We start from the raw sequence: 15107 nt of genomic DNA on the forward strand, positions 1-15107 counted from the left end.
CACAATATGTGTTGAAAATAACACGACCAGATAGGGACAACACCATTTGTGCTGTTTCTACACATTTGTTTTAAGAGTGTATGAAACTGTCCCATTTTCCCCATATATTTGGCTATAAATTATGTGCTAATGGGGAGAAATCCACTGGTGATGGAAGCTCACTTCAAGTGGTCTCAGCCAATCAGTAAGCTTTAGGTTATTTACTTAGCCTAACCTCAACAGATTTCAAAGTCTAACTTAGCCTGCTATTATTATATTATAATAATTACAACAATCTGTTAATTATAAACAGATGCCACCTGCTAAATTAAATCAGGCAGCATCAATCAATGTACTGAGAAAGCCTCGGTCCCTTTCCATCCTTTCATTCTTCAGACATCATCTCTCCATTCATGACTTTAATTCTTCTTTTCTTCATGATTATTTTTACGTTCTGTGTTTCTTCGTCCTATCTCCGCCACTCTCCATTGCTCTGTCTTTTACTCACTGTCTGCTTCCATGCTGATGTGTGTCCTGAAGCTTTCCAGGACACACACTCTCTCTCTCTCTCTCTCTCTCTCTCTCCATTCTCTCTCTTTCTCTCTCTCTCTCTCGTACACAGAAACACATTTCTCCCTTTTTTATCAGCTCTCCCTTTTTTAGTGCTCTCCACAACACTACTCCTCTCCAGCAGCACCCTCTCTCCTTCTCTCACTCTCTCTCTCTTTCTTCTCTCTGTTTCTCTCATCTCTTCGTTTCTCTCTCTCCATCACTGTCATTTTCAATTCATGACTCACCTAATTGATGCCCTCTCCGCTGTTGGCCCTCTCTGTTGTTCCCCTCTCTGAACTCACCTTTGCCTCACACTTCACCTTCTCTCTTGTCATCCCCCACAACTGATGTGTCACTCACCATTAAGGCTCCCCATAGGGCAGTGAGGGAGGGGAAACAGAACAGGCGCTGCTGGAGATTCGATTTCAAGATGGTGTTCTAACGAGCATTTCACATGACCTTGAGTAGGGCAAGGACTCTCAAGAGAGGATCTCTCTTGCTCTTCCCCTTGCTGGCTTTCTCTTTCTTCCTTTGCATTGATGACTTTGGGTTGTGCTAATGAAGTTAAACACGTGATTTCTATCTATCTATCTATCTATCTATCTATTTATCTACTGTATCTATCTATCTATCTATCTACAGTATCTATCTATCTATCTATCTACTGTATCTATCTATCTATCAGATTATACATAATGTATGATAGTGAATCACATGGGATAGTTCTATCATTCGAAGAATTCTAAGGACATTTGTTTTTCGAATAAAAAATAAATGGTGCTTCCCCGGGGGCATACCTCATAACCTCTGTCCTTTGCAAATCTATATGTATCTATCTATTAGTTTGACCTCTTCTGAGAACTGCCAAGTTTAAATGGTCAATGCAGCTTGTCGCATGCTATTAGTGTGACCTATTTCTTGTGCTGTTTTCTCTCTCTCAATCTCTCTCTCTTCTCTTTTCCCCTTTTTCTCTCTCATGCTCTTTCCCCCCTTTTGATTTTTTTGTCAATTATCTCTCTCTCTCTCCCTCTCCCTCTCTCTGCTGTCTCCCAGGTAAGAGCTGTTTCAACACTTTGTTTAAGTTTGAGGAGATGCAGGAGATTGTGAAGAACTTCACAGTGGTCCATGTGGACGCACCTGGACAGGAGGATGGGGCGGCTGCCTATCCCAATGGGTGAGAGAGAGAGAGAGAGAGAGAGAGAGAGAGAGAGGGTGAGAGAGAGAGAGAGAGAGAGAGAGGGTGAGAGAGAGAGAGAGCGAGAGAGGGTGAGAGAGAGAGAGAGAGAGTGATTCTAAAAAAATACAACTGAATAATAAGACATACCACATTATGCCACACAATATAGGTTGTAGTGGTACACCCTTAATTCATCTCGTCGTTGTAGTTATCGTTTTTGGTGTTAACGGCCCTTAAAAGTGCATCTCTCTGGGGACAGGTACCAGTACCCACCAATGGAGCAGCTGGCGGACATGATCCCTGCTGTGCTGCAGTACTTCAAGTGAGCTTCCTGTTTGGATTATTTATTTAATATATGCTTGAATTCATTTTTTTATTATCTATTTTATATTCCAAAACATTAACCACAATGAATTCATATACTGTATGAGTAACGTTTGTATGAATGGCTGTATTTAATCGAGCAACCTACTGGTTGAGAGTTCATTGTGGCTTACGGCTTGTGTGGAGGGTGGCTTGAAGGGTGGTTTAAAAAGCCTCTTACTGTGGTCTGTTCCTTCTGCTGTCTAGTTTCCGGACTATCATTGGTGTTGGAGTAGGAGCTGGAGCCTACGTGCTCTCCAAATTCTCAGTAGGTCACGACATTCTACACACACACACACACCACCACACACACACACACACACACACACACACACACACACACACAGAGAGATTTGTTCTCTTGCCAATATCTCAGTAGGCTCTTACTCCATACATTGCACATATGGACTGACGTGAGTGCACACACACGCACACACACACACACAGACACACACAGACACACACACAGACACACACACACACACACACACACACACACACACTCACACACACACACAGACAGACGCACACAGACAGCAAGATAATGCAAACTCACACTGAGAGGCAGGAGTCTGCACTGTCCAAATTCTCAGTGTGTGGCCATGGTGCATCTTGAGCTCCATATCAACTCATGCTGTGGTGCAGTTGCACACTAACCTGTATTGTTAATGCAGTTGCACACACTACCCTATTACAAATGCTCAGGTTTTATGTCTAAGTGGAGACAATATTTTGTGAGGACTTAAAAAATGTCCTTGATGGTGATGTACATGGAGTTATTGTTTTACTGCTATAATAAAATGGATTTCTTCATTTTTTTGTTTCCCCTTTCCTCTGCCATATCTCCTTCAATTAAAATGCCACTTCCTTTTCATCCCCCTGTTATTCCATTCCTCCTTGGCTCATTCTCTTGTTCCCTCTGTCTTTTTCCTTCCCTTCCTTTTCCTGTTTTCTCTCTGTTTTTATTTTCTCTTTCTCTTGTTTTCTCTCCTCTGTTCTTTCTTACCCTTCTGCTTCCTCCACATATCATCTCCTCTTCTCTCTCTCTCTCTCTCTCCTTATGTCTCCATCTTCTGCACACCTCCCTCTCCTCTTATTTCCTGCCTCATCCCCCCCATCCTCTCCTTCTCTCCCTTCGCTGCCAAATCCCGCCCTTCTTTGCCCTCTCTCTCTTATCCTCTGCTCATCCTTTCTTCCCTTCCCCCTACTTTTCCACTCCAGATGAGTAACCCTGAGTCAGTGGAGGGGTTAGTCCTGGTCAACATCGATGCTAACGCCCGGGGCTGGATGGACTGGGCTGCACAGAAGGTACATCTCCTCTTCCTCATCTTCTTCTTCCTCCTCCTCCTCCTTCGCTTCCTGTATCTCTGGCCAATCTGCCTCTCTAATTATTTTCACACACTGTATTACATAGATCTAATGCTCCTTTCCAGTGTCCCAGGTCGTTCTTCACCTAAAGATTGTATTATGCTACATAATTATCATCTTACAGGAATATAAGTAAAATATACACACTATACTATAATACTATATAATACACAAATATACATATCTAACATTACATACATAACATAACATTACACATCACAGTACATTACAGTATGTATTCAACATTGAGAGATCAGATCAGATTAGATTAGATGTTCTTTTTCCTTGTGGTTCATAATGATGAACCCCCAACCACAAGGAGAAGGAAGTTACAGTAATATCTACATAAAATACTTATGTTATGGTATCTTTATTTGTTTGATGTAAGGTTGTATTCAATTCAAGGCCCCACATTTGAAGGGAATGTGTTCTGAGGTTGCACTTGCATCCATCTTGTCTGTCTGATTTTCCAGCTCACAACGCTGACATCATCCGTCACAGAACAGATCCTGAGTCACCTCTTCAGTCAGGTGTGTAAACATCAGTGTGTGTGTGTGTGTGTGTGTGTGTGTGTGTGTGTGTGTGTGTGTGTGCGCGTGCGCGTGTGCGTGTGCGTGTGTGCGCGTGTGCGTGTGTGTGTGTGTGTGCGTGTGTTTGTGTGTGTGTGAGTGTGTGTTTCGGCTTCAGTAGCTCTGTAAGGTTGTTGCAGGGGGCACTCTTCATCTTTAGTGTTTGCCTGATGGCCTGTATTCTGGCCTGTATTCACAGTACCCAATTACTGTGGGTAATTTTGTTTTACTAGGTTTGTGTGTGTGTGTGTGTGTGTGTGTGTGTGTGTGTGTGTGTGTGTGTGTGTGTGTGTGTGTGTGTGTGTGTGTGTGTGTGTGTGTGTGTGTGTGTGAATATATGTGTGTGTGTGTGTGTGTGTGTGTGTGTGTGTGTGTGTGTGTGTGTGTGTGTGTGTGTGTGTGTGTGTGTGTGTGTTTCAGAAAATGATGATTGTTATTGGTGTGTTACTCTCAGGAGGAGTTCTCAGCCAACACAGATCTCCTGCAGTCACATAGGGAGCGAATCTCTAAAGCACCCAACCTGGCAAACATCGAGCTTTTCTGGAAGAGCTACAACAGGTCATTGAGTTTGAATACATCACTCTTCACCGCACATGCTCTTTTTCTTTGCATAAATATACATAAATATATGTACACATACACAAACATACTGTACACACACACACACACACACACACACACACACACACACACACATACACTGAGACTGGTTAAGTAAACAGTTGCACACACATACACATTTTGCTAATGGGACTATTTTTGCTCATTTTCAGTCGCCGAGATATGACCATTGACCGCAACAGCACATTCAAGTAAGTGTGTTCAAATACTCTCCGATGTCTTCCATAATTTGCAACAAGCCGTTTTATCAGAATTTGAATTTGTCTAGTAACACAACATTCGGATTTTATTCTGGGGCTACAGTAGGTGTTTCAACCTAACCAGGAAGGCAGGCCGAATTTACCCGACTCATTCAATTGGAGGGTGTCAAATGCATTAGTCACTGTTTTCTGTTAGTCTTTAAAATTTCGCTGTCAATTTCTTGTATGTCAGATACAATAGCGGAACGTAGACATCTAGCTTCCCCACCAGTAGACAAAATCAACTCAAGCATGCTCGGGTGATGACTACTTCACTGTTCACTGCCATAGACTTCTCAATGGTGTGACATCAGACTAAATTTTCCACCCTCATTTTTTTCTGGGTGGGGTAAATTTGGGCTGACTTTCGAGCTAGTTTCCATTACTTCACCCTACTCCATCACTGCCCAACAACACTCTCCTCTTCCTTGTCCTCACAGATGTCCCGTTATGCTCGTGGTGGGTGACCAGGCTCCATATGAAGATGCTGCAGTGAGTTTACGGCCTTTGGAGTCCTGTCTCAACGCTACTTGAAATGGTGCTGTTGGTTGATCCTTACACTGTTGTTCCCTTGCTTGTCCACTAGGTGGAGTGCAATAGCAAGATGGACCCAACAACGACTTCATTCCTAAAGGTAATGACACAAAGCTTTGGAAGCTTTTTAGTTGTATTAAATATTAAGATTGACATACGTTTATATGAAAATGTTATGGTTGACAATTAACTACGCCATGGCAGAGCATAAAACACCACATCATTTCATGATACCGTACTACCCTGTCACACATCTGCTTAAACATTTTTGGACGCTATGAAAAACAACATTTTAAACGAAAGATTATGAGGTTCAAGTAAACGTACTGTATACCAACAATGCTACTCACCCCTCATACCATGAGTACCCTAATTGCTTCATGTTGCCTTTTTCTCAGATGGCTGATGCTGGTGGAATGCCTCAGCTTACTCAGGTGAGCCAAAACAGCAAACCGACCAACCGACCAGCTATTAGCATCGGTGATTAGCATGCGTGCGACTGCAGACTGGGCCACAGTCAATTAAACTCGAGTCTTTTGTCTCTTTGTCCACAGCCTGCCAAGTTGACTGAGGCTTTCAAGTACTTCATCCAGGGAATGGGCTACAGTAAGTGACTAAGCATTTTGACTATCTCGTTCACAACAGTGGCACAGGAACTTTTAATTCTGTTGACACTGACACATAGATTTGCATAAATATTGATTTTGTGCTTTTGAGATTTTTTTTCCAAGAAATGCATTTACTGTTGTGCAAACGCTAATGACATTTCGAGAAATGTGCCCAAGCTACTGAGAAAAACTGTAATGAGCCAGATCCTAAGTGATCAGATCATAAGTGGGTCAGCTCAAAGTTGGTTTGCCTTGACTCACTTATGTGCTTTTTATTTTATTTTATTGTCATGAATTTATTAACCTCTCTCTCTAACCTCATTCTTTTGTCTCTCTGCAGTGGCATCGTCCTGCATGACACGTCTGTCGCGGTCTCGCACCACCTCCCTGTCCTCGTCCTACTCCATGGAGGGCTCACGCTCGCGCTCACGCACCCTCTCCCAGGGCTCGCAGGGTGGGCAGCTCCCCCCCAGCCCCTCCCACACCATGGAAGTATCCTGCTGAAGAAAGAGAGAGAGAGAGAGAGAGAGAGAGAGAGAGAGAGAGAGAGAGAGAGAGAGAGGAAGAGGGAGAGAGAGAGAGAGGGGGATAAGGTAGGAGGAGGAGAAGAAGAGGATTAGGGCAAATCGAGAGAAGAAGGAAACAGGATGAAATCACCCATCACTCATTGCGCTAATCAGCTCATCCTACCCGTGAGATCCACCCCATTCTCCATTACACCGGCTGATAAGAGAGGCAAGGAGATGGAGATGAAGATGGACAGGGGAGGTTAGAAAGAGACTGAGTCAAGAGAGTGAGAGAAAGAGGATGGTAGATGGAGGAGGTCAATGAGGGCGAGTGAGATGAGGACGATGCCACTGTCGAATAAGCAGTGGTCAAGGGAAGTTAGAAAGCCCCCATTGAGGCGGAAAAGCAATCATGACAAAGCATCAAAGAGGGGGAAAAAAGAAAAACATCACTTTGTCCCCTCCTTCATCACTCCATCCTGCCACAGTAAGGGAAACCCAAAACACAGTGTGAAGGGTTGCGGAGAAGAATGAATTGAGGAGATAAAGGGATAGAAGGAGAATGAGAAGGAGAAAGGAAGACAAAGGGGGAAGCGTATAGGAGGAAGTGATGTCTCTCTCTCTCTTCCCCTCCGTCTGCGTGTTCAGGTGATTGACAGTAGAGCCCTTTAACCATGTGGAGAGAACCGTGTGACTGGGTACTGTGGAGTGACTCATGTGTAGTGCTAATCAATAGTAATGATCAGAATAATAATATTAATGATAAATATGAGGATATTAATGATATTAATAATGTCAATGACCATAACGTTACTGTAAAGAAAAAACACAAAAAAATAACCAAGTTTCTCCTAATTACGTGTTAACTTTTTAAAGCATATTAAATTGCTAGAAAACAAACTACAATAGAGTATGGAAATACTTATAGTGTGTCTATCTACTCTTTTTCATTCAGTTTTCTTTTTGTGTGAGTTATTTTTTTCTCTCTGTTTTGTAATTTTTAATCCTCTGTATTCTTATCCTGCTTTTCCTGAAGCAGGGGAGGAGGAGTAGCCAATCAACCGAAGCTTAGGGGTCATGTGACCCAGGTTGGGTGCAGTGACTCGAAGCTTAGGCCAAAGCCACTCCTCCTCCCCGCCCCTTTGCGTTGTCAATGACAACACTTGTCTTCCATTTGCCCCATTTGAAATGACTGTAATTCTTTTTCCCGTGTCAGGGGTTGGACCAGGGCGGTTCTGGGGAGGGGAATCAACTATGCTCTGGGATTATTTTTTTGTTGTTTTTCTGAATTGCATGCTTGCTTCTCGCCCATTTGAATGAGGATGAAACTTTTGTTCTTTTTTTTTAATTATTTTTTTTGGTTTCAAATCAACTCGGTGTTGTGAGTTATGATGATGTATGTTGTCATGGAGCCCTTGAAGGACATGAGTATGACTCAGGAAGGGGGATCAATTTCAATTGTCCTCTTAGGAAGAAAGGTTGTGCTCCACTTGTATGGATAAGTAAGGCCAGTTGCAGAGAGATCAGTGCTTCCGCTGCTGCTACTGCCGCAGTCCCCAACCTTACCAATAGGGGTCACTGTGTTGACGGGGGGAAAAGTGTGAACAACTCAAAAAACAAACTAACAAACACTCTAATTGCGCTGTCTGCAGTCAAACCAACCCCTACCTCTCCTGACAAACCAACCTAGCTGGCTCATGTTTGTGGATTGAAGAGACCCTCTGGGTTTTGTAGATTTGGTTTGTGCCATGGCAAAAGCAATCTGTAGCCGAGCACGGTAGAGGTCTATACATAGCATTCAAGTGAGTTTAGGAGTTGGTGCTTTAGAAAGGTCACCACAGAGAGGTCCAAGGCTCATGGCTACCCTAAAAAAATAAAAGGTGTTGTCTTGTATATAGAATGTGAATAAGGTGTTATGTGTGTATAAGTGTGGATGTGGATGTGTGTGTGTGTGTGTGTGTGTGTGTGTGTGTGTGTGTGTGTGTGTGTGTGCAGTATGTGTGTGGTTGTGTGGCTGACTGTGTGTGGATATGTAGGTGCACTTTTGGCCCTCTAAGCACAGCTTTGAAAGGGAAATGAAAAACTTTCAAATATACGGTCCTTACAAACCATTTTAGAGAAACAAAATGGCCTCTTCTTCACAGCTGCCCTATTTTGAACCCAGTCCCCATAAAGGTTTCTACACTGCCAGAAGGGTATGGCCACTTACCACTAAAAGTACAAGCAATCTATACTGCCAGGAAGCCTTTGCTTACCAATATTAACATTGGTATGTGCAGTAGCCATGAACACAGCATTTTATGTTGACTGACCAATCGGCAGTTTTGAAATACTGTGACTTATTAACTGTAACAAACAGATCCATTGGAACCTGTGAAGCACACTTTAATAAAATAAATGCTGGTTTAATGCTTGGCCTGTAATGGCAGACTTGCAACTTGTTCACAATCATCTTCAGCACGACACTGCCCAGGGTAATTTTTTAAGATATAAACACATAGTGCAAGGAAATAATTGGTTGTTCTCTTGCATAATCTGAGTGTGTGTGTGTGTGTGTGTGTGTGTGTGTGTGTGTGTGTGTGTGTGTGTTTTGGTGCGTGTGGTGTGTGTATGCGCGTGTGTGCGTCATGTGGCTGCATACAAGTTGTGTTTGGTCTTAAGAACATCATGTTTTCCATTTGTTGTTGAATTCAAATACAGTATCTAGTCAATATCCAAATCGACTTTCTTTTGCTAATAAATGAATAAAGTTAATATTCCCTCTTCGTCCTGTTCTGCTTTTGTCTTCGTTTCTTTCTTTCTCTTTCTTTCTTTCGAACTCTCTCTTCAATCTCTACCTGTACCTTTCATGGTTCATTTGTTTGATAGAGTGAAGCGGGGAGAGTGTGACTCAGCTTTGATCTGTCTCAGAAGGGCAGTAGTCATGGTAACAGATGTAAACAGCGAGGACAAAGAGATAAGTAAATGCATTGGCATTTACCCACCAATTGGGCATCTCTACCAAAAAGACTGTAGAGCTTGAAATGGTTTACCAAAAAAAGGGGGGATGGGGGCGGGTGGGTGGGAAGGAATTCACAGTGACAATGGGGGAATGGTCATGTGAATGTAACGGAAACTGTCCCATTTTTGTTTATTTTATTTTATTTTTTTTTTAATTTTATTTCTTGGTTATATTTTTTTAACCATGCCCATTTTCCCCATTTACTTTCGTTTTCCAAGTTCTTTTTGTGAAATAGTTCCTGTCTTAGTGTGCTCACAAGTTAGTCATTAGTGTGATAGTTTATGTGTAACATTTTTTAGCGATAGCACTTAAAAAAAGGGAAATAATATAATTAACAAAAAAAAAAAATGTTTAACAAAAAAATACAATCAAATTTGTGTGTGGCTAATTTCTCTGTGTACTACAATGAACTGAATAAACTACAAAGAACTAATAAAATGAAAATGAAACATATAAACATTTTGTCTGAGCGGTGTTTTTTAAGAGACAGTTGAAATCAAAAATGTTGTTCCGTAGACCTAACTGACGTCTGATGCTCTCAATGCCACTCGGAAGGCCAGACAAAGCCTGGTAATGTGATTCTTCATCAGAGGGCAGGGCCGGGAAGTTACATACACGCTATGACTTTCACATTTGTCAGGTTGCCAGTGTTCTGAATCATCAACAAAATATAAAAGTACGAAGAACAATGACCTTGGTGATTGTAACTGAGGAACACTACCTGGTCTTCCTCTGAAATCCTAAAACCGTGTCACCCTGTCATTTACCATAAATTGGGGCTTAAATGTGTTGCCATCGAAATGCAGCCCAAACATTTCCTCTTCTATCTTAAGCCATTGTTTGTATGAACTTGAGCAGCACACTCATATAATCACCAGAGTCCACTCGAGATGTAAAAGCAGAGACAGGTGAAGAGATGTTGGGGCATTGCATTGCTTTAATGTGATTGCATAGGGAGTTCTGCAACTCAAGGGTAATTTAGCCTATATGGGGAATACCGTGACATTTAAATCTCTTTTGTCATATAGATAGCTCAATTGACCATTAGGTTACTGATTTCGTATTGGGTTTTTTATTTGATTAAATACTAAAACATTTTCTTTCATGACAATATGTTCAGAGGACTTAAGGTGAACTGGTTTTGAAGATACTTGAAGAGTCTCAGAAACAGAACTATGGTAATGTATTCATTTTATACAAGCAGTTCAATGCATTATTTTGCAGCACATTAATGTGTAATAGTTGCAATATCTGCCACTCTCACACTCATTATATTTTGTTCATACATTGTACAGAAATAGTGTGCCAGAATATGTGTGATATTTGTAATCGTTGGTTAGTACAATATTATTATTTTTTTTTGAGAAGAAAATAATATTACAGAAGTCCTTATGTAGCCTGATATATTTAACTGATACAGTAATCATCAAAATAAATCAATGTGTATACATTTATCAATGACATTTAATCAAAGTTATCAAATCCAACAAGCATGTTGGGCAATGTGGCATGTATCAGATGTGAGCATATGACGTATGTGAAGTATGTACTGTATGTGAAGTATTTTGGAATGTATATTGTGTGATATGAAACTGTACAATAGACAGTTGCTTCAAATGACATTCGAATACTATTGGTTGATAATGAGGATGCACAGTATGTAGGCCTATGAATGTATACTGTAGGTATGTAAGCTTTGATAACACACTTTGTGATATAATAATATCAATTAATATAATTTATTATATTATAATATAATATAAGATTTGGCAGGGAATTGAAGAAATGTGTTATACAGACTGTATGTTTTGATCAAAACATATTTTTCCACTGGTGAAATACTAAAATAATACAATTGGATACAATTATCTTCTGAGGCTCATCAGTATCATCAGTGAGACTAAAGTCTTGATTAGGTAGCACAGCTTGTTTGTAGTCTCATTCTCCTGTCTCAATGCCTCTCTCTCGACTAGATGAGCCACTGGACCACTTTGTTCACTCTGCTGCTGGTGTGCAAGGGCACCCTCACCTGTACAGCACAGTCCACCTCCACACCTGACCCATCCACCGCCACACCTGACCCGTCCACCGCCACACCTGACCCATCCACCGCCACACCTGACCCATCTGCCTCCACTTTTGACCCATCCACCTCCACTCTTGACCCATCTGCCTCCACTCTTGACCCATCCGCCTCCACTCTTGACCCATCCGCCTCCACTATTGACCCATCCACCTATACATCTGATTCATCCAGCACCATATCTTATCTATCCACCAACACAACTAATGAATCCACCGCCGCGACATCTGATTCATCTGCCAACACACCTGACGCTTCCACCGCCACATCTGATTTGTCCAGCACTACACCTGACATATCCACCCATACATCAGATCCTTCCTCCCATACAACTAACACATCCACCGCCACACCTGACTCATCCACCTATACATCTGATTCATCTAGCGCCACACCTGACCCATCCATCAACACATCTGCCTCACCCATCACCACACCTGAGCCAATCACCACCACACCTGAGAGCACAGGCACCTCCACAACTGAAAACGTCTCCACAGGTGTTCCTGCGAGCACAAGCTCAGCCAGTTCTGCTAGTGCTCCAGTCGGTGCCGATACATCTGATAGCACTAGCTCTAGCGCACCACCACCAGTGTCCATCTCTACGACACTTAATCCCACTAGCGTCACTGTTCCCACAACAACAACAACAACAACAACGGTTGCTCTGACAACCACACCAGCATACATGACGACAACAGGCCCTACTGCCACAACCACTTCTTCACCTCCAGCTGTGTCTACATCAACAGCCACTGCGACCAGAACCTCATCTGGGATAGCGGCTGCTAATCTCTTATCTTTGACCACGTCTGCCGCCGCTGGGTCAGCTGCAGCTCCAGTCGCAGCTCAAACAAGTTCAGTCGCATCTGCAGTCAGTGCCTCTCCAGCTGCACGCAGTTCTGCTTCGACTATGGACTCCTCCAACGTTAGTAATGTTAGCACTGTGACTGTAGCAGCTAGTTCTAGTTCAGTTAGCAATAACAGCGCCTCCAACATCAGTGATAGCAGCGCTGTGACTGTTGCAGTTAATTCCAGTTCAGTTAGCAATAACAGCGCCTCCAACGTCAGTGACAGCAGTGCTGTGACTGTTGCAGCTAATTCCAGTTCAGTTAGCAATAATACCACCTCCAATGTCAGTGACAGCAGTGCTGTAACTGTTGCAGCTAATTCCAGTTCAGTTAGCACTAATAGCACTATTGCTAGCAGTGCTAATGGTAATGGAAATGCCACTATATACACCACAGCCATGACTGTTGCCAACGGGAGCAGCTCAGCCTCAGTGACTGGAGTCAGTAGGCCTACATCCCAAGCAACAGTTACTTCATCTGCCAGAGTCTTAACTTCTCAGTCATACTGGACAGGTACATACACAGCACACAGTTGTCATTTTGCATGTCAACTGAAGCACAGATAATATTTGTCTTTTTATCTATTTTTGTATTTCTGATTTCATATTGCCATGATTTCTATAGCCTACGGATTCAGCAATGTGTTCCGTGATGAATGTCTCCCCCAAAAGTCATTAAATATACAAATATTTAGTTGTGTAATTTATTATATGATCATTGATATTGACATGTGTCAATATTTACTCTTTTCCTCTGCAGGCTTCCTTATCCAGATTCTACTGTTTTCCCAACTTTGATGTTAAATCGTTTTCGCATGGCGGTGGATTCGGAGCAGGGTGTGGGATGACTGAGTCTCCTTATATTTTACATGGGATGGATTGAAAAACAAATGTGTGTCCCCAAAGTGTGGGGAACCACGTACACTGCTGGGGGTTGTGGTTGGGTTACTGCAGGGGTGTGGGTTAATTAAATAGGAAAAAATGAATGAGAACCACAAAAAGTCAACTGCAAGTCAAGCTAAGTATGGCAGCTCAGGGTAGCCTAATTAGTTTATGGCCTACAGTACATGTACTTCTGAAGCATACCTATGGCTCCATATTACAAGCTACAAACAAACACAATGACCAGAACAGCCTTGTCCTTGTGCATATTTTCCTAGCTCATGTCCCTGAAAGATAATTATTATGATTATATTATGATATTATGATCATATAGTTGTTGTCAAAGTTTTTTTTTTTTTCCGTCATCGATTCTGAATTTTGCGTCAACGATTCCCGGCACACCGTAACACCGGGGCACATGAAACTTGGTCAGCATGTAGCCCCAGTAGACTTCTAAGGAAAATTTTTGTTTCGTCCCCAGGGGTCACTCCCTCCCCGCGCTGCCCCCGCCCGAAGCCCAAAAATTGCAGTTTTTCCTACATAACTACCTGAACCGTGGCACCGACGATGACAAAATGTTTATGGTATGGTCTCAAGAGCTCGCATCAACTTAGCTTATAACCAGTCATTTGTGAAAATGCAATGTAATATTGCTTTAATTGCCCCTATCTTCAGATGAGATGTTAAGAACTTCACCAAATTTCATGTGCATGATTAACCTGACACCCTCTGGGAGTATGCCAAGTTTTGTGGAATTTCATGCATGGGGGGCTATAAAATAAATGGATTTATGTGTACATTAAGGACTGTATACCCATCGGCCTGTAGATGGTGGTATTAACCCTCTGGAGTCTAAATCCCCCCCTGGAGATTTGAAAAACTGTTCCAAACACACATCTCAATCTCTGCTAGTTTTTGTCCTAGAAACGTAGAAGTGACACCATTAGAAACCTAATCTACTAGTTTCCAAATATATATGTTTTAAAAGAGAATGGTTGCTCTGGGTGCAACAAACATACAAACATGCAGGAACACACACACACACACACACACACACACACACACACACACACACACACACACACACACACACACACACACACACACACACACACACACACACACACACACAATACACACACACAGACACATACCTACACACACACGCACCAGTACATACACACATGTGCATAAAAACTTACACAAACACATGCACAAACACCCTTACACACACATACACACACACACACAGATGCACAGTGCACACACACACACTTTCTTTCTCTCTCTCTCTCTGTGTCTGGGTGTTTTCTGTGTTATCTGTGTGTGTTCTCTCTTTCTCTCTCTGTGGGTGTATCTGCGGTGTGCCTGTGTGTGTGTGTGTGTGTGTGTGTGTGTATGTGTGTACATGTGTGCGTGTGTGTGTGTATGTGTGTGTTTGTGTGTGCACGTACGCGCATGTGTGTGTGTGTGTGTGAGTGTATGCCTGCGTGTGTGTGTGCACTCATACACAAAAGCAAGCGCACACATGCACACTCATTTACATACATAAAAGTTGCAGTAAGGGATGGAGTAGGCGATGGAAACAAAAGCGTGATTGATATTTGCAGAGAGAATGTGCAGGACTGAGCGGCGGTCATATTGTGTATCGCTTTGCGGTACATCTAAATTAGTTCAACTAAGAGTTGTATCTGTACTGTATGTCACCACACAACAAACACTAATTTAAAGTCATTTAAACTAATAGCACTCTATGTTGTTGAAGTAATAAGTTG

At 42.3% G+C, this 15107-nt stretch overlaps 1 protein-coding gene across 1 annotated transcript in view; it reads left to right on the forward strand.

The window, feature by feature from the left end:
* The window catches only part of ndrg2 (NDRG family member 2), a gene marked incomplete in the record, with an annotated part of 39250 nt that extends 29669 nt beyond the window's left edge, over positions 1-9581 (forward strand). The window contains 12 exon segments of the mRNA XM_062515928.1: positions 1585-1705; positions 1968-2030; positions 2279-2339; positions 3293-3379; positions 3913-3969; positions 4463-4566; positions 4782-4820; positions 5309-5360; positions 5455-5502; positions 5801-5836; positions 5957-6008; positions 6351-9581. Of these exon segments, the coding sequence (XP_062371912.1) occupies positions 1585-1705; positions 1968-2030; positions 2279-2339; positions 3293-3379; positions 3913-3969; positions 4463-4566; positions 4782-4820; positions 5309-5360; positions 5455-5502; positions 5801-5836; positions 5957-6008; positions 6351-6514 (884 nt within the window).
* Positions 9582-15107: the final 5526 nt, after the last annotated feature.

Source organism: Sardina pilchardus, chromosome 16, assembly GCF_963854185.1.
Source record: "Sardina pilchardus chromosome 16, fSarPil1.1, whole genome shotgun sequence".
In the NCBI taxonomy this organism is placed as follows: Eukaryota; Metazoa; Chordata; class Actinopteri; order Clupeiformes; family Clupeidae; genus Sardina; species Sardina pilchardus.